Source organism: Hippoglossus hippoglossus, chromosome 9 (assembly GCF_009819705.1).
Source record: "Hippoglossus hippoglossus isolate fHipHip1 chromosome 9, fHipHip1.pri, whole genome shotgun sequence".
Taxonomy (NCBI): Eukaryota; Metazoa; Chordata; class Actinopteri; order Pleuronectiformes; family Pleuronectidae; genus Hippoglossus; species Hippoglossus hippoglossus.
Genome location: NC_047159.1, coordinates 15,538,011 through 15,564,797, shown reverse-complemented (window position 1 = coordinate 15,564,797; position 26,787 = coordinate 15,538,011). Strand labels below are relative to the sequence as shown.

General features: G+C 44.1%; 1 protein-coding gene across 3 annotated transcripts in view; it reads right to left on the bottom strand.

The window, feature by feature from the left end:
* The window catches only part of kiaa0825 (KIAA0825 ortholog), a 118,968-nt gene that overhangs the window by 51,014 nt on the left and 41,167 nt on the right, over positions 1-26,787 (bottom strand). For 2 of the 3 annotated variants that reach the window (XM_034595290.1, XM_034595291.1), the window contains exons 16-22: positions 24,857-25,036; positions 22,133-22,363; positions 21,726-22,030; positions 21,419-21,525; positions 18,892-19,036; positions 16,053-16,205; positions 14,494-14,588 (exon numbers count right to left, since the gene is read on the bottom strand). In XM_034595290.1, coding sequence (XP_034451181.1) covers positions 14,494-14,588; positions 16,053-16,205; positions 18,892-19,036; positions 21,419-21,525; positions 21,726-22,030; positions 22,133-22,363; positions 24,857-25,036 — 1,216 coding nt within the window. Of the gene's footprint in view, positions 1-14,493; positions 14,589-16,052; positions 16,206-18,891; positions 19,037-19,382; positions 19,885-21,418; positions 21,526-21,725; positions 22,031-22,132; positions 22,364-24,856; positions 25,037-26,787 lie in introns of those variants that run through there. The other variant, XM_034595292.1, reaches the window with a different exon arrangement.

The following is a 26,787-nucleotide window of genomic DNA, read 5'->3' as shown; positions in this document are numbered from 1 at the left end:
ACACCCACATACACACACACACACACACACATACACACAAACAATCCTGTACAGAAATAACAGCAGAATCCCTCCCAACACTAAGTCCCTTTGCATACAGTGTATATTCCCACAGTGCACCATTACGGCACAGAGGAAAGGAAGACAGAGAGGTGTTGTTCAGATATGAAGAGTGAGAGTGCAACACCAAACAAGAGACAGACAAACACAGATACACCTGCTATAATGCAACGGGCTGGGTTGTGATGCTGACAAAAACAGATAGCAGAAGGGAGAGCCGGAGGGGGACTGATTGTGATCGCTGGTGTCAGGTCTGAGATGCTGAGATGACAGAGATATCAGGCGTATCTGCTCTCAGTGATACAGATACAGAGAGACAGATATCAGCCCACACTGGCCTCCCACTGCACGGACGCAAGCACCTCAAGAGGAATTGATGAGCTAACAGAGCTGAATGCTGCTGTTATGATACTGGAAGTCAGATGATGCATTCCGTAACTTGGAAAAGAGCATTTAAAGAAATAAGCTATCGGATCTATTTGACCTCTCATATCTTGTTCACACTGTGATTGTGTTAATGAGGAAATTATTCTCTGTATAGAATGTATTTTATATATCTACCTGTCTGTCTGTCTGCAAATTCCACAAAGAAAACCCCCCGGCCGAGCTGGGATTCAAACCTTCTTTCTGTGAGGCGTGGGTGCTATCTACTTGACCACCGTCCCTCAATCCCAGTCTTTTGAATTTGCAAACTAAGCACCAAGATTTAGATGCCTGCAAAGTAATTCTGCTCTTTAATTGTTGTTACTGTGAGTGACTCAGATACTGTCACATTCAAAAACACTCTACTTTGTATTCCTTAACTCCCCCACAGCAATAACCGAACTACATTGTGGATGTATCGATGCCTAAATTTGAAGTATTTTCATCCATTGTTGCAGTTTTCCTTGGCAGCTATTTGTGTTTGGTCACAGCACACAGAGAGATATGGACACAGTATAGGAGAACCTCCTTGAAACTACTTTGCAGTTGGCAGGCTCTAAGTTTACTGCAGGCATTCTGACCTCTCCACCAGGCATGTGGGCATCAAAACTACAGACCCTACAGACAGACACCCACCAGGAGGACATATACAGGTAGGCCTTCCAAGAGAGAACAAAAGAAAGAGAGAAGCAGGGAGATGGTGTTGTGTCCCAACTTTCACTCTCACGGCTTTTTTCTTAGGGATCTAAGAATGAGGGTGTGGGTGCATGTGTGTAAGAGAGAGAGAAATAGAAAAAGGCGAGAGCAAGAAGGGACTCACCTTGAGAGAAAGTGAAGATGAGGAGGAAGAAAGGGAACCGAAACACCTTTAAACTTCCACTCCTTTGTCAGATGAGTGTAAGTAGTGGATAGAGAGCTGGTGGAAGGATATATGGAGAGCACTGGGAGAAGCTCACCTTGAGGGGAAGAGTTGGAAGGAGAGTAAAACCTCCAACATCCAGAGTCCTTTACGAGACTGTGTAATAAGCAGAGAAGGGATAGATACCTGGTAAGGTGCATACGAAGGGCAACGGAAACAGAAAATAACCCAGACGGAGGCTAACCTTGAGAACGTTGAGGGGCAGAGGGAAGGTCCATCACACGGTGATAAGAAGGGCTCTTTCTGAGGGGCTGGAGGAGGAACACTCAGACAGGAGGGCCGGGCTGCCTGACTGATTACAAGGTGCAGCCCAAGGGTCACACTCAGACTCAGTGAGGGCAGAGATACTGGACGCACACATACCAGGATCACAAGGCCCACACATTCACATAAAACACCACCTTCTCCTCACACACACACATACACACACTCTATACCCCCCTGACCAGCTCTTCATCATTACAAGTCAAACTCAAGATGAAGAGAAGACAGATTACAAAACAGATGGAGTGATAGGAGGCCAGATAGGAAGAGACAGGACGGGGAGCCTCGACAGTAATCTAAATGTCCTCTCCGATGATTGTCATTGGCATTCTTATAGACTGGCATGTAGCAGTACAATACGTCAAATAATACCACTCACTGTTCAGTCTGCTGTAAAGGGTAGACCTGTTTCCATAATGTCATAGGGGGGAAAAACATCAACAACAAAAAAAAAGAATGCTTCCAGCAAGCAAACAAGGTCCTGCATCCGAAGAATCTATCAAGATCACTAAATGTCTCCCGTGGCAAATTCAATCTCACAGACTGTTCTTAAGAGTCATGACAAAGCAAAGACACGAAAGGAAAAACAAAGACGATTTTTTTTTTCCCAGGAAAATGAAGGAGATAAAGAATTGATTTCGGCAAAGGGAATTCACCACAGAGGGGAAATTCCATTGCTTTGCCTTCATGTTTCAATTTTTTCCCTCTTCCCCTTTTCTTTGTCTTCTGTCAAAAACAACTTGGGCTAACATCGCGAGCTGTCACATCAAGGCCATCCCCTGCATCTCACAAAGGGGAGAATTCTGCAGTTGGATGGAGCCGCAAAGCTCTCAGACGCCCAACCATCGTTTACACACACGAGGTGTAGAGACTGAGGCACAAAAAAAACAAAAAAAACAGAAGGCTTTTTCTACCCAAGCCAGTGTTTGTGCCCTGAGGACAAACCCATTACGGCAGAGAGGAGGACGTTTTCAATGCAATACCTGAACAAATAAATATGGATGAAATGTACAGGGTACTAGGAGATCTAGATTCCTATGTTTTTGAACTATTCTAAGAGAATGTTATGCACTTAAGTGTTTTTTTTCTTCCCCGTAATGAGGAATTTGTCACATGATGGTTATCTGTCAGATCCAGAACAGGAGAATGCTTCGCTTATCAACTAACTCAGAATGTAGCTACAACATGATCACAACACGGTGCTATAACAGAGTCTTTCATCATGTCTTAGTGGACACACACACAAACAGACACACACACACACACACACACACACACACACACACACACACACACACACACACACACACACACACACACACACACACACACACACACACACACACACACACACACACACGCGCACACACGCGCTTTCAACATCAGCAAATGCTTTCAACCATCAACATCATAGAAGCCAGATAAGTGTGCCCCCTCTTTTGCAACAACCACTGGGGAGGTGAGAGGCCTTGTAGTCAACACGCTGAAAGACTCCGTGATCAAAGACTCAGAAAAAACATGAACCATGATGGTTTCTCTGAGAAGATAGGAGAGGAGGAGGAGCCAGAGCAGGTGAAAAGAGACAGAGTTGAAAGAAAGATAGAGCAAAAAGCTGCAAAGGTTGGTGAAACAGAGTGAGTCAGGGGTAAGGGAGAGCACAAGCACACACTTTGCACAGATCATCCTACCTGGTCACTGCATTTACAATATATATACTCATTTGCCTGATTTCAGAAAGTGAAGTTCTGATTGACTTAATCTGGCTGCAGCTACTGTTGCACCCGAAAGTATAGCTAGGCTCTGGAAATACAGCAGAGTGTAAACACCGGGTGAAAATGGTATGATGCACGAGAGGAATATGGTTCGACAAGCCAAAGCATTTAGAATGTTTATTACACCAGGCTCAGGCATAATGCCCTATTAGCTAATGCCGGTGCATCAAACCATAAAATAGCCAACCCTCAACCTGAGCACTGCAGGATAAAGAATAATCCATGTTTACGATATTACCAAAAGAAACCTAGTCACTGAAGTCAAATGATTATATCTGATGAAAATGCTCGTGTTTTTACAAGTATACTTTTTGCTGACTCAAATAGTGCTGTAAGGGAGAGGAGAGGAGGAGAGGGGAGGAGAGGGTTGATACCAGCTGGAGTGTTCGCTCTGGCTGTCTACAGATTTGTCAAGACAAGTGTCAAGCCAAGTGCACCTCTGTGCTTACCTGTGATGGCACAGGGGCGGGAGGGCGGGACAGGCTATTTCAATTCTGCGAAAGTGTGTCTGAGTAGGTCTAAGTGTAGGAGTGTGCGCGTGCGATTGCGTGTGTGTACTTGTCTGTGAGACAAGAGGATGGAACCGAGAGAAAGAGAGAGAGAACGGAGGGGGGGGGGAAGGAAAAAGAAAGAAGTGGAAACAAGTGTTCCGGGACAAAAGGCAGAGGGGAAGCGTACGGAGATGACCACATTAGAATATGAATCCAGGGCCTTGGGCAATCTTGGCTCTTAAAAAGCCCCTAAAGTCAAGAGTCAACTATTATGTGCCATCAGTGGTGACACAGGGTCACAGAGCAGGACGCATGAGGTCAGCGACGGTGCTCACCCTCTCTCAACATGCACCATTAAACAGTCCCCCAGAGCAGGAAAACGGAGCTGTCATTTGGGCGGAAAGTGACAAGAACACGCAGCTTTTCACAGAGGATTTCCTTGTACAGGATGAAACGCTCAGTATGATATTCAATTAGGGGGAACAGAGTCAATATTTGCATAGACATATTCAGATAATTATATGATGTTTTACATAACAAGTGCATTAAAGGAGGTGGCGTTCGCGGGTTTAGCTCATTCCCGCCGATTAAATATCAAATAAAACACACTGGAAACCTGCTGAATGCATAAAATGCTTCAGTTGTTTGCTGCTAAACCAGCTCTGTAATTACCTGAAGGATGTTTTAATTGTTGCATGTTCTACTCTTAATATTAGTCAACGCTTTAGCGGCTCTCCAAGTGAGATTGATTGGATAAATCAGTCGGAATTATGGGGAAACAGGAGGCCTGCCAATCAGCGATGTGTGAGGGAGTTTGTGCATTTACAGCGCGTGTACGTGTGTGTGTGTGTGTGGGGGGCTGGGGACGTGCCAGCACACAAGCGCATGTACATGTTTGTTGGCACGTGTGCGTATCGATGTGCGCGCGTGAAAGTATATGGGGCTGACAGCTGGGCTTGTTCAAAAGGCTTACTGAGCATTCTGCCTGTTTTGGAAGCGACGAGCGCAGTCTATCTGAACAGGGATCTAAAACCTGTGTCAACAGCATAGTACAACTGGTGTAAACAGCCACTGAGTCAACACGCTATCATTCACACACCAGTGGAGGAGCAGTGTAATATGCTGCAGTACTGGAGTTGAAAAATAAGATGAAAAAAGGCAACTTCATTGGTCACAGGTCACAGGTCAAAAAGAGGGAGTTAATGAGAAAGAATAGGAAGCATGGGAGAGATGGTGTTTGTGTTTGTGTTTGTGTGTGTGTTTGTGTGTGTGTGTGTGTGTGTGTGTGTGTGTGTGTGTGTGTGTGTGTGTGTGTGTGTGTTTTCATATGCATAGTGCTATTGGTGTGTGTGTGTGCGGGTTCTGTATTTACTCTCGTTGTTTGTGCACGTGCGTGTGTATCGGACTACAGTGTGTGAACATGAGTATGGCGCCGCACGGAATGCTCGCGTCGACATGTGTGTCAGGACATCAGCATGTCGGCGTCACAGCCCTTCACTAAATCCCAGATTAACAGTGACAGGCAGAGATCCCTCTAATTATCTCTTCCTGGACCACATGCAAATGGCAGAGCCGAGCGGAGCATTGCGATTGGCCGGGACAGCTTGGGCGCCGCCGACGGGCTAATGAGCCTGGCGACAGGATACAACCTCGTGATGTACCACCAAAAACAAACCCTCACCATCACACAGGAGTGTGCCCCCCAACACACACACACACACACACACACACACACACACACACACACACACACACACACACACACACACACACACACACACACATACACATACACAGAGATATTATGATTAAGGCATTAAGCTGATGCCCTTTTCCAGAGTGACTTCCACTGAGTGAATATAGAGAGGCTCAGTGTCTTGCAAAATGTATAATATTAAATCTGGATATATAGAAATACAAATATTCATAACTGGCTGGTCTCTTGACCGCCTAGACAGCATAGATGTCCCGGCAAATACACACACATAGGCAAATATGCTTTGACATTTCAGGGGTATTTCAATCTACTACCACTTTTGACTGCAGTATTTATTCAATTCAATTCAACGTTGAGTTTTACAGTTTAATCCTTCTACACTCATCAAATAACCAAAAATATCATGGAAGCTAAAATAATAAGTCAGCGTCACCTCAGAGGATCTGCATGTGAATGGCACATGGAACAGAAGAGTAAGAAAAAAGAAGAAGAATCCAATGATGCACTGGAACAGACGGTGGCAGTCTGGCTCGTGACAATGGAGTGCAGCAGTCAGCTAAAAAGTCACCTCAGTAAATCAGCAGGAAACATGGCAACCACGTCAAACAATCCGCCATATCTTGAACCGAGTCCCAGTCCATCCAAACTGGTTGACAAAACTGGTTCCAGGGGCAAAACATGGAATTGTTGTGCTGATTGAGCTCAGAAAAAACAAATACCCGGCGGACCAATGAGACTTTTTGGGCAAAAGTTGTTACAAAGCTCCCAAAAGGCAGGTTGAGCAGCAAAATACATGAAGGTAAAGTTTATTAACTGAGCAATGGAGCATCAACATTATTCAGTTAGGGGGGAGCAAAATGGTTTGCCCCATCACTTTTTGTCATCCTAGCATATCAATGATCAATTTAGATGATTTTCAGCCTCTGACAAAACCATGTGATGAAAATTTAAATTGGGGGCCGCCCTTTGAGTTGGTTCAGTCCAACCTATTGCTGATCAATCACAGCAAACTGATAGTGATGTGACAGACAGACAGACAGACAGACAGACAGACAGACAATTATTCATACAGACTATGTTGTTTTAGTCTCAGTTCAACTTTGGACATAATTGATTTCGAGTACAAGCATCGCTCTGTGTAATGATCTCTGCTGTCATCCAGCTGCCTTGTGCCGCGCTTCCATTTTATGATTATTTTCCCATTTTCTCACGCAAGGTAAACGAGAGGCACACATTTACATTAACGGATGGTTTTGTCGTAAGGTCTAGTCCTTTTAAGTCTTGAGGAGCAAAAGCCACAATCTGAGTAGCCCATTAAATTGTGATTGTTCATTGCTCTACACCAGCTAGTGGTGCTATGAGAATAGTTACCATCATAACCTGTGTGTAAAGTAAACAGTTAGCACTGGAATTGGAATTTTAACCAGGTTTAACAAGCCATATATTGTAATTTTCTGTTAGGTTGTTTACTTTATATAAACAACATTTTGCATCTCTCCAAGTTTTCTCCCCCATTTAAAACATAACCAGGCATCTAAGAAAATATAGAACTTTTAAATAATATAAATATCATTAGCATTTTTTCCAAGGTACACACTATTTTACATAAGCTGTACAAGAGATGATAGACAGTTCCCTTACTTCACTTAAATCTAAAATCAAGATGAGCCTATTAGACAAAATACGGCAGTGTTGTAATTAGCTTGTGCCTCAGATTTTAAACTAAAACTCATAGGGCTGTAGTGAAAAAGAAAAGCTTTTAAATAGGCCACACTGTTGCTAAACCATGGCTCATTCTATATTTATAAAAACCTGCTCATATGGTTCATGTAGCGAAAAGTGATCTTTCAAGATGTAGTTCAGCTGCGTAAAGCTCCAACTGCACTGCCGTCATCCTCAAAATTCTGGCACCGCAGCAAGAGATTCCCTCCTTCCAACAGCATTACCATAGTTAAGACAAAAGCACAGCATTCTGTTGCTGTGTGGAACACTGTCTTTATATTTGTACCATCAAATACCCCAGTGTATTTGAAGAGCCTTGGGACTTGCCATTTTTAATCAGGAGCAGTGGCTTTGTCTTGTCCCTGTTCCATCCAGAATTTCTGTTCATCCTTGGAGGGCTTTGCCATAGATTAGATGGCATTCTCATTTAGCTCTGGTGTTGCAGAGTCTCTCCAACTATTTATCCGTCCAAGGTTGGAAGTTGGAACAATCACAGAGGTAGCTATTTATGTTATGAAATCATGTGGAATCACAATTTTTTAGAAAAGGGAAATTTAATGAGGTCAGGTGCAGGAAGTTCACAATACACGAGGGATAACCATGATAATCCTGTTGAGGAGCTTACTGTGTGTCATAAGCACTGTGCACTAACAGTGCTGTCACTGAATAGTGATATTATTGTAAGCATTGTCGACAATTGTAACCAATTTAAACCCATTGGGAGTGGAGACTGCCGGAGTGAAATGGTTAGAATATGATATGGGATATAATAACCAGAAAGAGGAGGGAAAACTAATTTTCATGGAGGCATTTAACCGCGAGTGCACCCCTGAATGCTCAGTACAGTGGAAATTACAGTTGAAATATTTCTTTCCGTGTCAGCATATACACAAAGACCAGCCTATCATTTGATCATCTTTTATACACTGAATTAATACAAATTAGTTTGGGTTTTTTCGGCGACTGGTGATAAAATGTATTGAGGGGTGCAGTGTGAGGGGATAAACGAACTGAAGCCAGACTCAACAGAAACAACACACAATAGGAATATGCCAGTCCTGTAGACTTCATCACGCTGCTGAGCCTGCCGCAAGAATGTAGCCTCATTGTGTTGTCTAAATTACTGTGGCAACTTTCATGCCGTTTGCATTTTTCAGTTATGTTTTTAGGTCTCGCATCCCTGTTGTTGTCCACAGAACCTCTGTGCCGAACACTTTGAAACAGCAAACGGGGGGGCATCACTTACACCACATCCAGTTAGCCAACTCTGTTTCTGGAGAAGGTGTGAGCTCGACCTCATCACTTGCCGGCTGCTGAAACTGTAAATCCGGTCGGTCTGGACCAAGCTCCCTTTTTTTTCTGAACGACCTTGTGAAAGGGAGTTTTTGTAAAGAAATTACCAGATTTGCCACTTGAAGTTGCCATATCTTTGCCGGTCAGCTCGGAGTGGAAGTAACTCAGTGACGGTGGATGCCGACTAATCACATTAGGTTAAATAGAACCAATTCGCTGTGAATAAAAGTGGGATCTGCAACAACCAATTAAAGAGCAGCCTCAGGTATAAAGAGAATGTGTAAAGCCAAGGTTGAAGAGAGCAGATATTGTTCAACTGGACTGGACGGCAAAGTAGAGTCTTCTGTAACCACAGAGAACACAGCAACGGGCAGCAATGACTGATGTCTCCTGTCTGAACAATGGTTTGACCATGACCACTCTCTGAGAAGATGGATCTGCCTCGACCCCTCAGATCGTTTTTAGAGGGACAAGACAAATATTTCAGATGTATCACACTGAGACATCACGCTGGAGGTGAGTGGAGGTAAAGGGAGACTGAGAGATAAATACAACGGAGGGTAAAGGGAGAGAGAGAGGGAGGGGAGGAAAAGTGCGGCCGGCCTGCCTGCCTGCCTGCCTGGCTGACAGGTTACTCTGTTGGATGTGACTTTCACAGTCTGCTGGCGGTTTGTGTGGAAGCCATCACATCTGTGACTGGCCGTTTGATTAATGAGCCTCTCAGCTTGTCTGTGCAGTTTGAGGAGGGGCCACGGCCTTATCCCAGGCATCACTGATTTATTCGCCTTTGGAGCAAACCTCCAAATATCACACCCACCGAAATATAAGAGCGAGCGTGTACACACATGCAGTCAGACACATGTACGCTCTCCATGATATGCATACGGTATACAAGTTTAGTGTGGTGCCGATACACACAGGCAGGCATGGAAACAGACTCATGCGCACAAGCATGTCCCTCTCCTCCGCCACCTGCTTACGGCTAATGAAAACCTCAATGTGTCAGTGCCGTCCAGGGCTAGCGAAGACAAAACACACCATGTATAACCAAGCCGACAAAAGATGTGTTCTGTCTACACCAACACAAACCCGCGTCCCTAGCTGTCAGTCAGCGAAGGGGACACACACAAGGGGATCGACGGGAGAAGAAAGAAGCCCTTCCTCAATGACACATCACACTCTCCTGATTTTCAAAAGTGACAAGTCTTTTGAATTTCTGGCCTCGTAAGACAGAGAGCCCAATGATGACTTGAGGAGTGTTTCTTCTAGTTTCTTTGGCAGCAGCCGCCATGAAATGTCACTCTGTCTAACCTTGAAGCTCTTTCCTCCCGTGTTGTTTAATGCTTCCAAGACTATGGCAACCAGCTGCTCAGAATGGTATGGCAACATCGCCCTTTAAGTCAGATAAATGATTCTAGAAATACTTCCAGGTACAGAAATGTGCATTAACATGTGCATGCCCTCATACAGGCACGTGCGTGCGCTCGTACACAGACACAACGCCCCACCAACCACGAGCGCACACTCCCTCATTCCCTGAAGCGCAAAGTAAGACCATTAATCCAGACACACTGAGATCCAGCTTCTCCCCAGGTTGATCAGCGTCCGTGGAGGAAGACGAACATTCTGACATATTTGTTTTTATTTTATTCCCTGAGAAAAAAGCCCGCCATATGGCAGCGCCCAGGAACAGATGGCGATTGCCCACTTCCTGAAAGCACAAGTGTCTATTGCCGCAATTTAAGGAGCCGCTCAAGCAAGAGAATGCCACAGACTGGCATTTTTCCACAAATTGCTATTGTTATGGACCTGAGGGGTAACAGCAACAATGAGACAATGCAAAGGAAATGCTTTAGTGTTCAGTAGTTACAGAGCAGCTTACCATATTAAGCTTCCAAATCTATGGGTCAATGCTACTAGTTCTCCCTTGTTGTCAATGTGTAAAATAAAATTGTGAGGACAAGTGTTAACTCGGTTTATTGCTGTAAAAGCACAAGGCATATCGTTGCTAGCATTAAATATTCTAGTTGCAAATGTATGAAGTCTTCATCTTGTCCCCCAGTGGAACAGTGTAAGCATGAATGTCCTTGGGTGAGATTGGGTCCTTATGATGGAGTGGAGGAGGCGCCCTGTGACACACAAAGCTTCATCTCTCATACCAGGCTACCACCTTATCAACCAGGTCAGAGGACCTTCTCTGACACGCGGATGCAACAGTCTCAAAAAGTCACCTTGGCAGATGACAGTTAAAACGTGACTTTCCATCTGTGGCACTACAACAGAATTTTTCCCAAAGATTTGTTTTATGTTCCACAGCTGGAAAAGAAAAATGACAACAGTTCCTAAAGGCCTCACAGCAAAGTCAGAGTTGAAGAAGAAAGTGATGGACCTGCATTGCTGCCATAAATTCCAACCTACAAAGGGGTTGTGTTGCTTTCGACGGGTTTTGTACCAAAGAGTTGTAAAAGAAGATTTCAAAGGGTGACCAAGGACAAGTTAAACCATTTAGGATCAGTTCAAGCACTTGGTACTTTGACTAGAAACAATGGACGTCTTGTATCTTGAAGTAAAAGAGTGAGCCAGTGTGGACACATTTCCATTAGTAGATCGTGACGATTAATACAAACCCTTGGTGCACAATTTGTTCAAGGTGAAATATCAAGTACATATTAAACCTGGGCATTCATGATTTTGGCTTTTCAAAACTGAACCTTGTACTAAAGCTGATTGAGACTTGTGGTGAAAGAATTGAGTGAATACACGTCACACAACGATATAAATCAGACATATACTGTTGTCCTATTAAGACTTGATTCTTGATGTGGTATTTCAACTCTTTCATAGGTCAACAATACATCAGTCATCAATCAAATATCTATCAAATAGTTTTACTGACAGAGTTTAAAATGAAAAAGGTGAGAAATGTGAAGACAAAGAAACAGAAAACACCAACAAAAATATGATCTATTTATAAGGAGTCACAGGACAGGCTAACATGGGTAAAACCGGCTATGAGTGAGACAGTTATTATCTCCGTCAGTCCATCAGACATCCATCAATCCATTTAATCAGACCTTTCATCGAAGCAGACCAACAGGTTAGTGTGCAGCTCCGGCATTCAGCATTAATATAATTTATCCTGTGAACAATTTGAGCTAAACTTTAACCGATCACTGCATCCGAGAACACCTTACTGAACCAAGCCAGTCTGCCTTGTAGCAACCCGACATGCAGGCTAAAAAGTTAGCCCATCCACAAGTCGTCCATCTATCCTTTCAAACAAAGAGCCTGCCAGGAAGTCAGGTCAGCCAGTCAGCCAGCCATCCAGTCAGCCAGTCAACCCTGGGGTCCTAGGGTGGTATTAATCAGTCTGGTTTCTGCTGAAAAGCTCAATCTGCAGGTGATGGATGAGCCATCGTGCAGAGGGAACTGAAGTGACAGGTGACAAAGAAGGACACACACACCTGTATAAATCCACTCTCCCTCCTGTCTGGCCCCCGATGTAACACTGTCAAGGTAGCAGGGTAAAAGTGTGCATGAGCGTGTGTATGTGTGTGTGCGTGTTTATGTGTCACAGCATGCGTCCTGCTCTGCTAATGAAGTCATCTGAACAGTGATTTAACAGCCTGGGTGTAAAAGCCTACCGCCCTTAACTCATAGCCTTGCTCCATTAGAATGTGATATAAACCCTGGGCACAATAACTGTCCTGCCACTGTAACAATATATAGGAGGCCAATGGGACACGCGGCTAACTCACACAGTCTGGAGAGCGGGAAAAAAAATTGCTGGCTGTGTACAGAGAAGGGAAGTCCTTCAAGGACACTAAAAGTCACAGGACAGAAAAAACAAATCAGCACAAGGTGACAATTATACGTCTTTTTGTTCAGTGTGAGGCAACGACATTACTATTAATAATGTCATGTGTGTAAGATTATATCCTGAGGTTTGTCCAGCTGCTGTAGGTAGCAGAAGAGTCATTGTTGGGAGGCCTCTGTGAAAACAGCCGAGGGCACTTGAGTCTGCGGTTACGCAGAAAGCATTATCCTTATCTGCACTAACAAATGGATCAGTGGATTCAACATCAGTGAGCTTATCCCATGAATGGCCTTCTATAGCTTGAGAGATATTTTCTGAGTCGGAGATGGATCTGAGGAAAACTTTGACAGTTTACATGTCGCCAGCCGTGAAACGAACTTCCTGCTCTGTGCGAGCGTCGTAGGCAGAACCAAAGCCATTCTCCAAATCCTCCATGAAATCTGCTCCTCTGGCCCGACAAAGAGAGGCTAATGAGGCAAGTGACAGAATCTCAGAAACTTTGATACTGTGAGATTAGGGTGAATTATATAACCTTTACCCCCCCCCCCCCCCTCCCATCCCTCCTTGTGCTGTTTGGTGCCATGTCAGTATTGACTGCTCTCTCTCCCCATGTCACTCACAGTGTCAAACTCCGAGTCAAATCTATCTTTTTTCTCTCTGTCTTCCTATCTCACTTCATATCCACTTCATTCAGTTTCTATTCATGAATGCCCCAACACTAATTTGGCTCAGTCAAGCAATGACAGTATCTGTTTTAACATGCAACAAAGCACCATCTAAGAGGACGGAATATGGTGTGTGTGTGTGTGTATGTGTGTGTGTGTGTGTGTGTGTGTGTGTGTGTGTGTGTGTGTGTGTGTGTGTGTGTGTGTGTGTGTGTGTGTGTGTGTGTGTGTGTGTGTGTGTGTGTGTGTGTGTGTGTGTGTGTGTGCGCGCGTGTGTGTGTGTGGGGGAAGAGGCATGAAGGCGACAAAGCTTGTCACAGCACAGAGCTGCGTACTTCACCCTTATTAGACCTGTGTCCTTGGCAGATGCAGAGCTTGCCCTTTGTTATAAAGGTGTGTGTGTGTGTGTGTGTGTGTGTGTGTGTGTGTGTGTGTGTGTGTGTGTGTGTGTGTGTGTGTGTGTGTGTGTGTTACAATGGTGGTGATTTAGAATGGATTGGGCGTAGGCGTGGAGACAAGGTGCTGTAGCCCCATGGCTCCCTGATAGCTGGCAGCGTGACAGCTGTGAATGGAGAACAGGGAACAGCCTGAAGTATTGCCATCTAATATGTGTCACATACCTGCATAAATATTTATGCCCGTTGCAGAGCAGAACAGGAGAGGAGGAGTGTGGGGGGGGGGGGGGGGGGGGGGGAGGATGGGACAGGAGAGGTGGACTTGGGGCGAAAAACTCTTCAATCAGGTGACACCAGGATCTGAGCCAGCCACTCTTTTTCCTCATCTATAACTTCTTTTTATATCTGTCTCAAGGACTCCAGAGTGTCCCAGAAAGGAGGAGTTCCGCAGTTGAAAAATGTCTGCGAAAGATTTGTCCACGACGATGAGTCACACATGTGGATTCACAAAGACAGGATGCCATGAGTCAGCATATTATCGTACTCCAATATAATTTTTCTAAAGAGTTCTTTCCAAAGCTCTTTTTCTTTTCGGCACCCACACGAGCCCTCGGTGTTTGAACATAGTAAAAGCTCTGATGAGGAGCAGCAAGGCTATATCGTCCCCAATGACTAAAGCTTATGCCAAAGTTATGTCAAAAGGGAATCTGAAGAAACTTGCTTCAGGAGTCCCATGTGAGGACGTCATTTTGTGCAGGTAAAGGAACGACTGGTGCAGCACATGCCTCTGCAGAACGAGACTTTTAATTCATGAAAAGACTCCTCAAAAACAAAAAAACACCAGTGAGGATCCTAATGACAGCATAAAAACATGAAAAAGACACTTGCACTGTTGACATGCGTGCACGCTGCTGTCAGTGAACACGCGTGTGTGTGTAACAAGTCACTGTTTTACCTGTTGGCCAGCAGAGTTTTGAAGGTGACCTGACTCATGCCCTGATAGGCTGGCAGCAGCCCTGGCCAGTCCCATGCCCAGTCCACCACGGCACTCTGTTGATGTATGAGGATAGCACATTGTTAGTTATTAATCAGGGTTAATACCATCAGTGCATTACCGCTCCAGCTGGGACCCACTAACAAAGGAGGAGGGGGGTCCCCAGTGCAGGCCACCAACACCGGGGCGATCAATCATGTCCGCACAAGACGGTTTTTATTCCAATAAGACAGCAATTAATTTATAAATCCATTTGGGGGGATGTAGCCATCATTTATAGAAAGATAAATCAATTTTGGGAGGGAGTCGTTACTCTTCTGACTGCTCTGCGTTTTTTCCTCAATGCTACCCGCCCTCTCTCTCTCTCTCTCTCTCTCTCTCTCTCTCTCTCTCTCTCTCTGTCTCTACCTAGTCCACTCTCTCTCTCTCTCTTTTACCATAACACACACACACATGTACAAACACACAAGCACCATATTGGGAAAGCAAATAAAAATCAGATTGCTTTGATTGCCAAAATGTCACTCTTAACTCCAGGCTGAGTTTTATTGACAAAAGTAGTAGAACTCCACTCCTTTCTTCCATCCATCCATTTCCCCCTCTGCTCTTTCCTCATAGGTGATTGATGGACGTAACTTTTTCTTCCCCTCCTCCCTCCATTTTATTTGACAAACAGCACAGGCACCTGAAGCGGAGAAGGCATTTTAATCATTCTCTTAATAGGGTGTTTCTATGCAAAGCTATGCAGCCTCCTGTGATAAGTCCAAAACAGGCAAAGTCTTAGGATTAAAATGTGTTTGGAGAAAAAAACAATAGTGTCAACATTACAAGGGATCACAAATGTAAAAATACTTTATATTTAATCCATTTCTAAATAGCAGAAAGAAACACAAACCTGCATTGAGGAACTACTCGCCTTTGTTGGCTGTTTTATGCGATATCAATGGTATTTCCCCTTGTACGATTATAACAAGAGGGAAAGCCGACAACTCTCACATTCAACTAATAAAACCTGTAGGTAGACGTATCCCCTTTAAGTATAGAAAAAAATTGAATAATGAATTTAACACCATGGTGGCCCTCCTGGGGATAAGCTTGGGGTAAGAGGGTATACGGTTCAAAGCCCCAAAGAAGTGCACTTCAACACTGCACACTCCTTTAACATTATTCGCTTTTTTTTTGTAAAAAAAACCTTTTCTCATCCTTTCACCTTTTTCTTTCTGCCAACCTGACTCCTGCCTGGAAAAGGCAGCGACCTATGGAGAATAGGGAAGCCGAGCCTGCAGTATAAGACCTGACAACTTCAGAGACTGCCACAGTATCCAGTTCGCTAGAGACTCAAACAAGCGCCTAACCTTCAACTTTAAGCTCCTGGCCTTAGGAGAAAGTTAAAACGACACCGACATGAAGACGTGAAGCGACTCAGATAACCACCCTGACATCAGACGTTTCATGGAGCTAAAACACATAAGAAAAAGAACAAATTAGCTCCCGAATGCGATGATAAATGTTTGGCAAACCTGATCCAGCGTCTTCTGGCCAACGTGGTCAAATTGGTGCAGAGGGTTGAAAGAGGCCACGTCTGCGGGACTGTCAGAGCCGAGGACAAAGTTCACCAAGCCAGGAGGATCGTTTGGTGAGTCTGAGCCACCACATAGTTTCGACAGCAACTCCTGTGTCCGAGACAGAAGGAAAGAGAAGAAACAGAAAACATATCATGACAGACTGACAATGGAATATTCTGTAAAGATAAACTCAGATCAATCAAAGACCAGGTCAAAACTTTATTTAAAATTGAAAATCCAAACCCTCTAAAACTGAAAAAAAGCCAATACTGGGACACTTAGTGCTGAATTTTGAAAAAATTGTATAATTTATTTATATTGCATTACTGATAAGATTCCAAAAGCGTTTTTTTTTAACTGACATCTAGAAAAAAACCTGAACTTAATCAAGTAATAGAGGATTTTCTCTGATTGTTTTTGTTTTAGCATCATCTACAGTTGTTACTTATCGCAGGTGCCTCGCAGGATGGACAGCATAAAGTCATGAGCGTGTGTACTGTACGTCTCAATGAGTGTTTGTGTGTACACGGGCATCCTGGCGTGAATCCGCTATATTCCCATCCGTCAGCTTGACATGGCCTCCGAACCCGCTCTCCCCTCCACCTCACCAGCAGCCCGCTCTGTCCCTGACCTGCGTGTTCTTGCCTCGACCTTGGGTGGGTAGAGATACTCGAGCTGCCAGCGGGGTAACTCCGAGCCTGCTCGGGAGTCCCATCCACGCTCTCTCAAATTGCTACATAGAGTTATAGCTGTTTATGGATTCCATCAACAGCAGCATAATGTTTATGGTGCTTACATTTGTGTTAGTCCATGTTGTGTCCTAATAGACAGTCTATAGGTCGACCATGTCAGTTACTCTCACATGAGCAACAACTAGCTCTTTTACGGCACCTATGAATATATTTGAAAACAAAACTACTCTGTGAAAGAGACGACCACAGACAAATGACTTCACCTTGTCACAAATTCACAAATGAGTGAATCAATGAATCACCAGAAGCCCACACGACGGACCTCAGTCTAAATAATGCAACGTTTCTACCCTGGAAATAAAGATATTATTTTTCTTTCCTCTTTCCTCGAGGACAAAAATAGGGACAAAAATATACCGATGAGTTTTATTCCATGTGCCCGTGTGAGGTCTTTGCCTCAAAAGAGATTAATTCAAATCTTCTGAAGCGCCCGGTAAATGTCTGAGAAACAGCCGTTACTTTATTTCACAATGCCAAAACTGTAATTCTGACTTAGCACTTGATTTAAAGCCCTGTTGAGGCAACAATAAATAGGACTATCAAAACACATCAGTTGTGTTTTATTATTCCATTACTTAGGCTGCTTCATCTTTGTGATAATGGGGACAATGAAAGATAAGATTTGACAGTTGCCTTGTTCCACACTGTGTAACAGGCTGAGCAACAATAAAACAACACCGTGCTTGTGTGAATTCACATGAGGATTTAAGCAAACATTCAAAAGTAACTGAAATGTATTTTTCCCTAGTAACTAATGACTTTTAAGTAACTCAATAAATAAAAGCAGTAACCAGTAACTGTAACTAATTATCAATTATTTGAATAAGTTCCTTCTGAGGTTGGTCCTTAACAAACCGGGATGAGTATTACAGACATGGTGGGGAAGTCGGAAAGTATTGAGGAACACATTAATGCACTGTTGGTTTTGGTCTTTTCATGAAATTTGTTGACAGATACAAAATATAGTACCTATAATTAAAATTCCTCTTTAACTGAAAGAGCTATTGCAGTAGGAATATGTTCTCAAAGTGTATGTGATACGGTGTGCAGACTAGCATTTGTCGGTGTCATTCATTTGTTCATATGTTTCTTTTTACACATGTATACTTTACGCACTTTACAACAGTCTGCTACCGGTGTAAAGCACTTTTTTCTAAAGCAGCTGTTTATTTTAACTCTCTGTGTCTCGGAGCCCAGCAGCTATCATCTGATGACAGATTAGCCTCTGGGAGCAATGGCCAATCATTTCTAGCGTCTGGCGTATAGACAGTGGATATTCAGGCCAAGATTCCATCTTCCATTGGTCGACATGGTTTACAGTCTGAGAAGTTTCTTTTATCACACAAGTCAAACATTTCACCACACAAAAACACAAACAATGATGTTGTAGGTGTTTTGGGGCCAGACGACATTTTGTCTATCAACGCCTCTCTGCATATGAATGCTGATAAATTAAAAAGCACATGTTCTGCCTCTTTTGCTTTCCACACAGTCTGTTTACCTACGGGCAACCAAAGCCTGCTCAGACGAGATTGGTCATCAAAAGGGAACCAGCAGGCTTACACCCCCAAAGTCCTGTCCCACGCAGAATCTGTTTTTAGTAATTACTCAATGTATATAATATATACTGCACAATTACTTACTCCAATTAATTTGGGCACTTTTTAGAGAGATGGCTCTTTTTGTTTTGTAAAACTTTTCCTCTGAAGTGATTAATAAATTACAGCTAAGTTACAAAGGAGTCACTGCTCCTCCTCACTGTGGCCTCCTCCAAAGAGTTCTACACTATAACTCTAGAAACTGTTTGGGGCCTCCCTCTTCTCTCCATGTGGCGAACATATAACACAGGAAATCACTGTAGGTTTGCACCCTCGAGGTCACCTGAACAACAGAAGATCAGAACAAGCAGACTGCACACAAGCAGCACCCGACCACCACCACCACCACCACCACCACCACCCTCTGCCTCCCATCCTCCTGAACAGCCTGCGGCCTCAGGCCAGCAGCCACCTAATTGCTGGGGAGAGGGAGTGCTTCCCTACCTCATTGCCTTGGATGATGTGATAGATCTGCCTCAGGTAGTCGCTGCCACCTGCTTTGTGGCAGACCTCCAGCAGCATCAGGCCTATTTTCTGCTCAGTCAGTTCAGCCGCAGCGACTCCGCTCTCTCTTTCTCGCTCAAACACACTAAAAGAGAAACAGAGACGGGAGAGAGAGGAGGAGATGGGAGAGGAGACAAAAAGACAGAAGGGAAAAAAAACTGAGTGAGGCAAAAGAGGAAATAAGAAGAGGGGAGGGTGTCAGCTTGAATTTGAAAACCACCCACTGGCTGAGGAAGTATTTTCCATTTGAGAGATGCATTTGGGATACTGTTAGGAGTTTACTGTACATAAGTAATTCAGGTGAATAACATCTCGAGTTTAAGATATATATTTTTGGAAAAGAAAGAAATTCCTATGTGCTTCAATATCTCTCTGAATTCCACTAGGACCGGTCAAGGCTATCGCTGGTGAGAGTGAATAAGAAATTACTGATGGTTACATAATAAAATATTTTTTTTTCCATTACCATTCATGAGATACATGTAGGGAATTTTGACCGAAGGATGTTGCTGCACTACAAATGATTGGTGTGTGTGTTCTTAAGCGTGTATATGTGTGTGTTATTGTGTGTCAAGGTCCTCACGCGTGTACAGTCCCCAACCCTGGCAGATGCCGGCATCGTTTCCCTGCCCTTCTAGTATGGATGGATATCATTCTGCCGTCCATCAAACCTTCTCCTTCACATACACTTCCTGTCATTGTTCTCTCCCTCTCTCTCTTCCCTTTTGTAATTATAAGGTGGCAGAAGTGGTGTTGCCTGTCAGCCGACCCATTGGCTGCTTGACATTGAGAGTGGCGAAGGAAGAGGAGTCCCGTCTCGTCCACACACATCCCCTTCATTGCGTTGCCGGGGCGGCCCGGCGGTGGTGTTGTCGGCGGTTGGTGGCTGTGCATCCGTGTCAGCACCTGCACTGTATCCTTTCCTGTCCATCACTGTGCAGGTGAAGCAGATGATTGGATTCAGTCAGCGGGGTGATTAATGAGGGCCCCTCCGGATTTGGGACAGCCTATCAATCATGTCATTAGGGCCAATGTGCCCTGAAAGAGGCAGACCTCCGCCAAGGAATAACTGCATTCATCTTCATCTGTGTATGCATCCCGTCAGCCCAGCCAGGGTCACCATGATGGAGAACAATAATCTTCTCCTCTACAAATTACTTTGCAAAGACAAGGTGGGTGGCGCGGGGAAGGAGGAGGTGGGGGGTGGGGGGTTACAGTTGGGAAAGGATGGAGGGAAAGTGGGATGAGGGAGCAGAGATGGGAGGGCTCGCGAAGGGGCAAATGCTCTTTATAGGGGGTGGTCTGTGTGTGTGTGTGTGTGTGTGTGTGTGTGTGTGTGTGTGTGTGTGTGTGTGTGTGTGTGTGTGTGTGTGTGTGTGTGTGTGCATCTGAGTGCTGTTTTTTAGAGTTGTTACATCCACTACACTCTCTCCCCCTCTCTCTCTCTCTTTGTCTCTGTGTCTCTCGCTCTCTGTCTGACAATGTATTCTGATTGTTTACAAGCCAGGCGTCACATCCCTGTGAAGGTTAGTTTAATGAATAGTAATGATCCCACTGAATGCCTCCGACAGGTGATACATAATCACTCTTCTTTCACTTTTCCACTCAACCCACCCCCCCTCTCTCACCGCACCCTTCACCCCCCTGTTTTCCTTCTCCCGCCATTTTCATCCCCTCTTCCTGAAACAGACAGCGTTTTCCTAGAACTGGCCATAATCCACTCAAGTGTTTTTTATTCATCTATATCAGTCTTCTTCTTCTATTTTTTTTTTTTTTAATTGTACATGTTGTGTTACAGCGCTGAATCACCCTTTTTTACGAGGATGGATGCATCCAGACTGTTGTTATGATGAAGCGAAGCGACCGGAGACACGATTTCTGGGAACGGACAAAAACGCTGAGCCAAAGGTCACAGATCAGCCCAAAGTGAAAGCTGTTTTCCCATCACTCCGAGCCGCAGCCCACTCAGTCAGACGGCGTGTCCATCATTTACCACAACAAACACACCATCTGAGATTCATTGATCTTACTCATGGAGCTTTTTTAATAAAAAATGACCTCCTCAATACTATACATCAGAAGCTGAATGCGCAATTAAAAAAAAGCCTATACAAGCTGCATTTGTTTTCATTGTTTTATCCAGAATCTTTATTGAACATCAAGTGTCTGAACACACCATCAGTCAGTTTGCTCAGTTTGAACCTCAACGTTATGACTGATGATTCACTGAAATGAAGTATTGGGAAATTCACTTAATAAAAAAGCTGCTTTTATGATGAAGATAATCTGAATAAAGTGAATCCTTTTTTTTTTGACGGTGCACTTGAATAATCAATACCAACTGAGATTAATGAGGGCGATTACATGTATGGCATATTCCCTGAATGTATGAAAAACATTAATATAAACCACATCAATACCATCGTGACCTTGACCTGTCACTTAATCCCGGCAGTTGACCTCTCACCTGTCGGAGCAGAGCTTGCGGGCTTTCTGCAGCTGCATGTTTATCCATTTGGGTCTTTTTTCCTCCAGAGCCTGCAGCACTTTGAGCACCGTGGGTTTGGGGACGCCCTGCAAGACACACACAACAGACCACCAAGGTAAATAAGTAAGAAAATTGACAGTATGTATGGTATCAGCGATTTTAAACATACATCAGAATCAATCTTGATTTGAAGAAGTGTTTATACCCTAAATTTTGATGAACGCCTGCATTGTTATTCGTGCTTATATTGTTATTATTGTTTTATTCCATGACCCTTAGTCCTTACTTTCGGTTGAACGTCCATGGCAGCCTGTAGGCACTCAGCCAGCACGGACAGGCAGTCCTTTGCCCCGCGATCCACGGCCAACCCGCTGATCTGTTCTTTTGTGTCTGGGTTCTCCAGGCCCTGGATCAGGCAGCCCAGCAAGGCCCAGAGCAAAAGGCCCACCGAGCGCAGCTGCCGGGCATGCTGGGAAAGGTGCTTCTCTGCCACTTGGAACAGGAAGCGAATGGGGAGAGGGACAGACGCCACAGCCATGGGCAGGTTGGTGAAAATGAACGACATGGCTTGAATGGCAAGAGATGTTACAGCTGGAAGGAGAAAGAAGTGTTCGCTGTTAGTTTTTAAAGAACAAACCTCTAAAGTTTAATAACTCTCTTGTGTTACAAGTGCGACACAGGGTCCATGCATACTTTTAGTGGAAGTCTCTTTTCCCCGTGTTTCCAGTGGCGTGTAGTTCCACTCCTTGGGTATCTTAGCCAGGACACTTCCTGGTATATTAGGCTTGAGCGAGGCTCCACTCTGCTCCTCCGTGGCCTGCCAACCCATCACCATGGAGACCAGATGTGCCAGGAGGCTGTTGGTGGACTTGGTGATGATAGAGCGGACACAGCTGATCACCACAGGTGCTGCCCGCGTCGTGTCTGAGGAGAAATTAAAGCAGCGGGTAAAAGAGAGTGAGTGAAAGAATATTACGCTGAAGACTGAAGTCCTGCTCTATCAATAATTGATTTTTTTAAAGACTTACTGTGGAAAAATAAAAGTATAGAGCTCGGGTATACAAGTTAGGCCATGACCGGTTTGTTGCTCTAAGAGGGACCAAACAAAATCCACTGTGAGTGGAGTTTTTGTGGCTTTGCCTTGTAATAGTACACGTGCCGTCATCTTACTTAAAGAAAAAAAGAAAAAAAGCTAACCAACAGAGAGATTTTGCCTGCTGCTGAGACATGTTGCCTGCTGTAAACGCTGTTTTTATTTAGCTTAAAAGTATAGCTGCAGAACAAAGAATGCACTTATTCATGTATATAGGAGCTTTTAATAGTCTTCTATTAAAATACTAATCTATTACTATAAAAGGTCTCAAATCATAAAACCTTTGGTCACAGACATGCCATACTATTTACATAAAAGTAAAAGGCATATACAATTTCATGATTGCGACCAAATTATGGAGTGGGCTACATTTTATATTGTAGGTATTTTCCTAATGGGGTATTAAAAGAAGGAATAGTCCACCTAGTTATTGTACAGCAGTCTGTGTTAGAAATTATTCAAATTGTCCAACAATGGCAAAACACAGAGGCACAGCTGCTCTTAAAATAACAGTATTTTCTTGAAATCTCTACTCTCACTAAAAGAAAGTAATACCAGGTTAATTTCAGATGTGTTCGATCAAAACCAGGTGGTCTGACACTAGAAATCTTTTAGCGCTTTCTCCAGGTGCACGGACTCTTTCATCGCTCTGCCCTTTCATATCCCGCTCACACTGATAGCGGAGCAGCTATACAGCTTGAAGTTGTACGGCATCCCATAAACCTCCTACACAGGTCGGCTGTAAAAACCAAAGGCTACAACGTGGAGAGCTATGGCACGGGAGCAGGGGCAGTGGAAGTGTCCTGAAATCTCCAGGGACGTCTGACAAATGTGTCACCTCAGACCCAAAGAAAAAAGAAGAGAGCTGAACAAAAAAAAAAAAAAAGTGTTTAGCTTATCGAAGGAGAAGCACTCTGTGGCAGTTGAGAGCTATTTTTCAAAGTTTTCAGACTTTATACCGCCCGCTACCGTATTGACCAGTGTATTGATTTTAAACAAGCTGCTACCGCGTGATGAAACATCAGTGTAAGTGCAGAAATAGCGAAACTCTCAGTGTAATCTATGAAAGTTAACTCAGTGCACAGTTTAAATAGAAATGGGGGCACTGGGGGTATCCTGTAACCAAAATTATAATACAAAGATTTGGCACAGTCCAATAATTAAACTAATTACCCTGTGAGGATAAATGATGATTGGATGACATTGAGAATTTCTCTCTGGCTCACTCTATCACTTTTCGGTTCTTTTCCCTCTGTCGACCCCTCCCTTGCTCCGTCTCCATCCGAATGCTCTACTCCAATCACCCTAATTTATGCTGCAATAATTACCACTTGCACAGGATATAAAAATCACTACCAAAAGAGAGCTCCATACTCCACAGGAGTTCTGATTAAGCTCTGTACCAGAGAGAGGCGGAAAGAAAGAAAAGAGTTGGGGAGTAATTGCAGCCTCTGGAACAGCGTATTAAAGTCATGCTTTGGCTCATGTTCATGCAATGTCAACATAAGCTGCAAAAAAAATAAAAGAGATTCTTTGAGGGCAGATATAGTGTTTAATACATTTAGAGACATTTCATTTCCTGTTATCTGAGCTCGTCTCAATATTTTGGGGAGACGATAAACTGTTTTTCTCCAATTCATTAGGAAATGAGAATGGCTTAATATTTTATCATCACTTCATTTTGTAGCACAAAATAGAGAACTAATGCAGTATTCAGGCCTTGAGCAAATAAGCAACTATAAAAGATTTACATTTAAGTTGCTCTCCTGAAGTAAAAAAAAAAAAATTGCCCCAGATATATACAATCATATTATATTACACTACAAGGGCTGTTATGTTAATGTTTAATTTCTATTGATATGAGAACTAAACTGTGATTACAGCAATTTTTTTTTAGAGCAAACAATGTTTGACACACATGCAGTAGTAGAGAAAACAATATGGCCTCGAGTATTACGCTGAATATCAACCTCTACATCTGTGTAATGTCGCTCTGTAGAGTGTGGATACCGGACCCGAGCCCGTAAGGACCAAACAGGCTGGGTTGGGTTCGGACAATTTTGATATGAGGCTGGGCTGATGCTTTGAGCTGCACATGTAAGTAATCGGGGAAAACAAGTAATAACCTTGTGTGTCAGGGACAGAGTCAGACAAACTGAGTGCAGCTTGCTTTAACTGTATCAGGCTCGGTTTGGGTTCGGACACATAAAAAACGGGTTTGGTGTTGGGCTCAGTTATTTTTCTCTTGGTGACCCGAGCTGCACTCTCGTGTGAAGTAATGACCCCGTAACTACAACTTTATACAGCAGCAGTCGTGACTGTACCTTCCAGTGTGTAGAGATGTTCCCATAGATGTGCCCTCTCCAGATATGGTTGAAGGGCCTGAGTCAAGGCCTTGGGAACATTATTCAAGCAGCTGAAAAGATTGAACAGTGTGACTATGAAGTTGTCTCCAGCCTGGCAACTCTCAGCAGACATCTCTAAGGCGCTCTCCTGGCAAAAATCTGAAAGAGAAAAATAAATAAAATCATTCAGGTGAATCACTTTTGAGCAAAAATACAAATAATTGTGTCTGAATTCATGAAACGTGACATTCTGGAACATTTGACCCACATAAAAAAAAAACCAGGATGCACAAAGACATGAAAAGGCTTACTCATACAAACACATACGTTCAGTAAGGAGTGTGTAGGTGAGTGTTTTTTTTTAGAAAGAATGACTCCGAAAATATCCACCGTGTGGAGGTCAGCAGGGAAAGATGTAAAACCCAATCCTACGAAACAGCAACTTCATTTCCGTGCACAAAAACACAGTGGAAAATGTCAAGGCTGCCCAACCTGACACATGTTAACAGAGAGGGTGAACAAAAGGCATTGTGGAAGAGAAGGAGGAGGAAAAACCCACATCTGTGTTAGATGGAGAGAAACCAGACCAAAAAAGAAAAAAAGAAAAAAAAGAAACAGATTTCAAGGCCCCCTGGCTGTGGGATCCACAGCACATGGAGACAGGAAGTGAAAAGGAAGAGGTTTTGACAGGGTGTCCTTGTGGGGGCTGCTGTCTGAGCATGGGGCTGAGGATGGAGGTGTGTGCGTTTGTAACCCATATGGATGTCTACATATGCGTGTTTTGTGTGCTTTCACGTGTATGTGTGTGTGTGTTAAGTTGACAGGGGTTGCTGAGGAAGGGCCCATGGCTCCAGAGGTGGCAGACATCCAGAGGTCTGTCAGTCTGCTGTGTGGGAGATGACAGCTATCTGAGCAGCAGAATGTAAGCAATGCAGCAGTCAATGGGGGGGGGGGGGGGGGGGTGGGGTGATGGGAAAAAAACATGGCTTCCGTGTGAGTAATGCTCGACTATTTTAAAATGGCAGGGCCGCATTAGCTCCGGGATTACAGGGCCAGTAATATCAGTTAATGACAGACAGGTTGGGAGCGTTGCCACCACTCAAGGTCCAAATGATTTCCTCTGTCTCCCTCTCTCTCTCTATCTCAAACTTCCTCTCAGGTCCCCTGCTCTCTCTTTCTCGATCACACACACCCACAAGCACACACTCAAAAGTGGTCAAGCACCCTGACCTACGATCAGTCTATTCAGCAGCATTATGTGGGTTGTACCGGCATCTTGTTGTCCGCCTGTCTGGTAATTGGTCCTTAAGGGGAGGGTTATCTGGATATCACCGCTGCAGTGGTCCAAGGAAACAGGGCGACTAACATTTATTTCCACTTGGGGTGCTGGAGAGCCTGGCAGGTTAACTAGGTGCCTTTTAATAACGATCCCATTATGGAGCAGCAGATGACTTCGGGAAAAACAGACGACAGTGAGCTGCCACGTCTCTGCGGAGCCTCCACTGCCGCCGCGGCAGCACGCAATCAATCCAGCGTGTTTGTGTCTCTGTGTCGATTTTCTCGGCTGCTCTCTCTATTGCTCCTCACTTGCTGTCCCTCCTTCTCTGTCTCTGAGCTTATCCAACCTTGATACATGGCCAATACATACACCTGTTTATCTTCCGGACAACCAGTCAACCAGTCACAGGGGCCCTCTCTGTAAACCTCTGTAATTGGAAGCAGACACAGCGATCATAATAAAAAGGCCGTGTGAGCGTGTGAGCGTGTGTGTGTGTGTGTGTGTGGGTGTGTGTGTATGTGTGTGTGCAAGAGGAAGTCTATGTCCTGATTTAGGGATTTTGCAAAAGTGAAAACTGGTTTTGGAATTGAGGATAAGTTGTTATCCCTCTGAAATTACAGTTGCAGTGTTA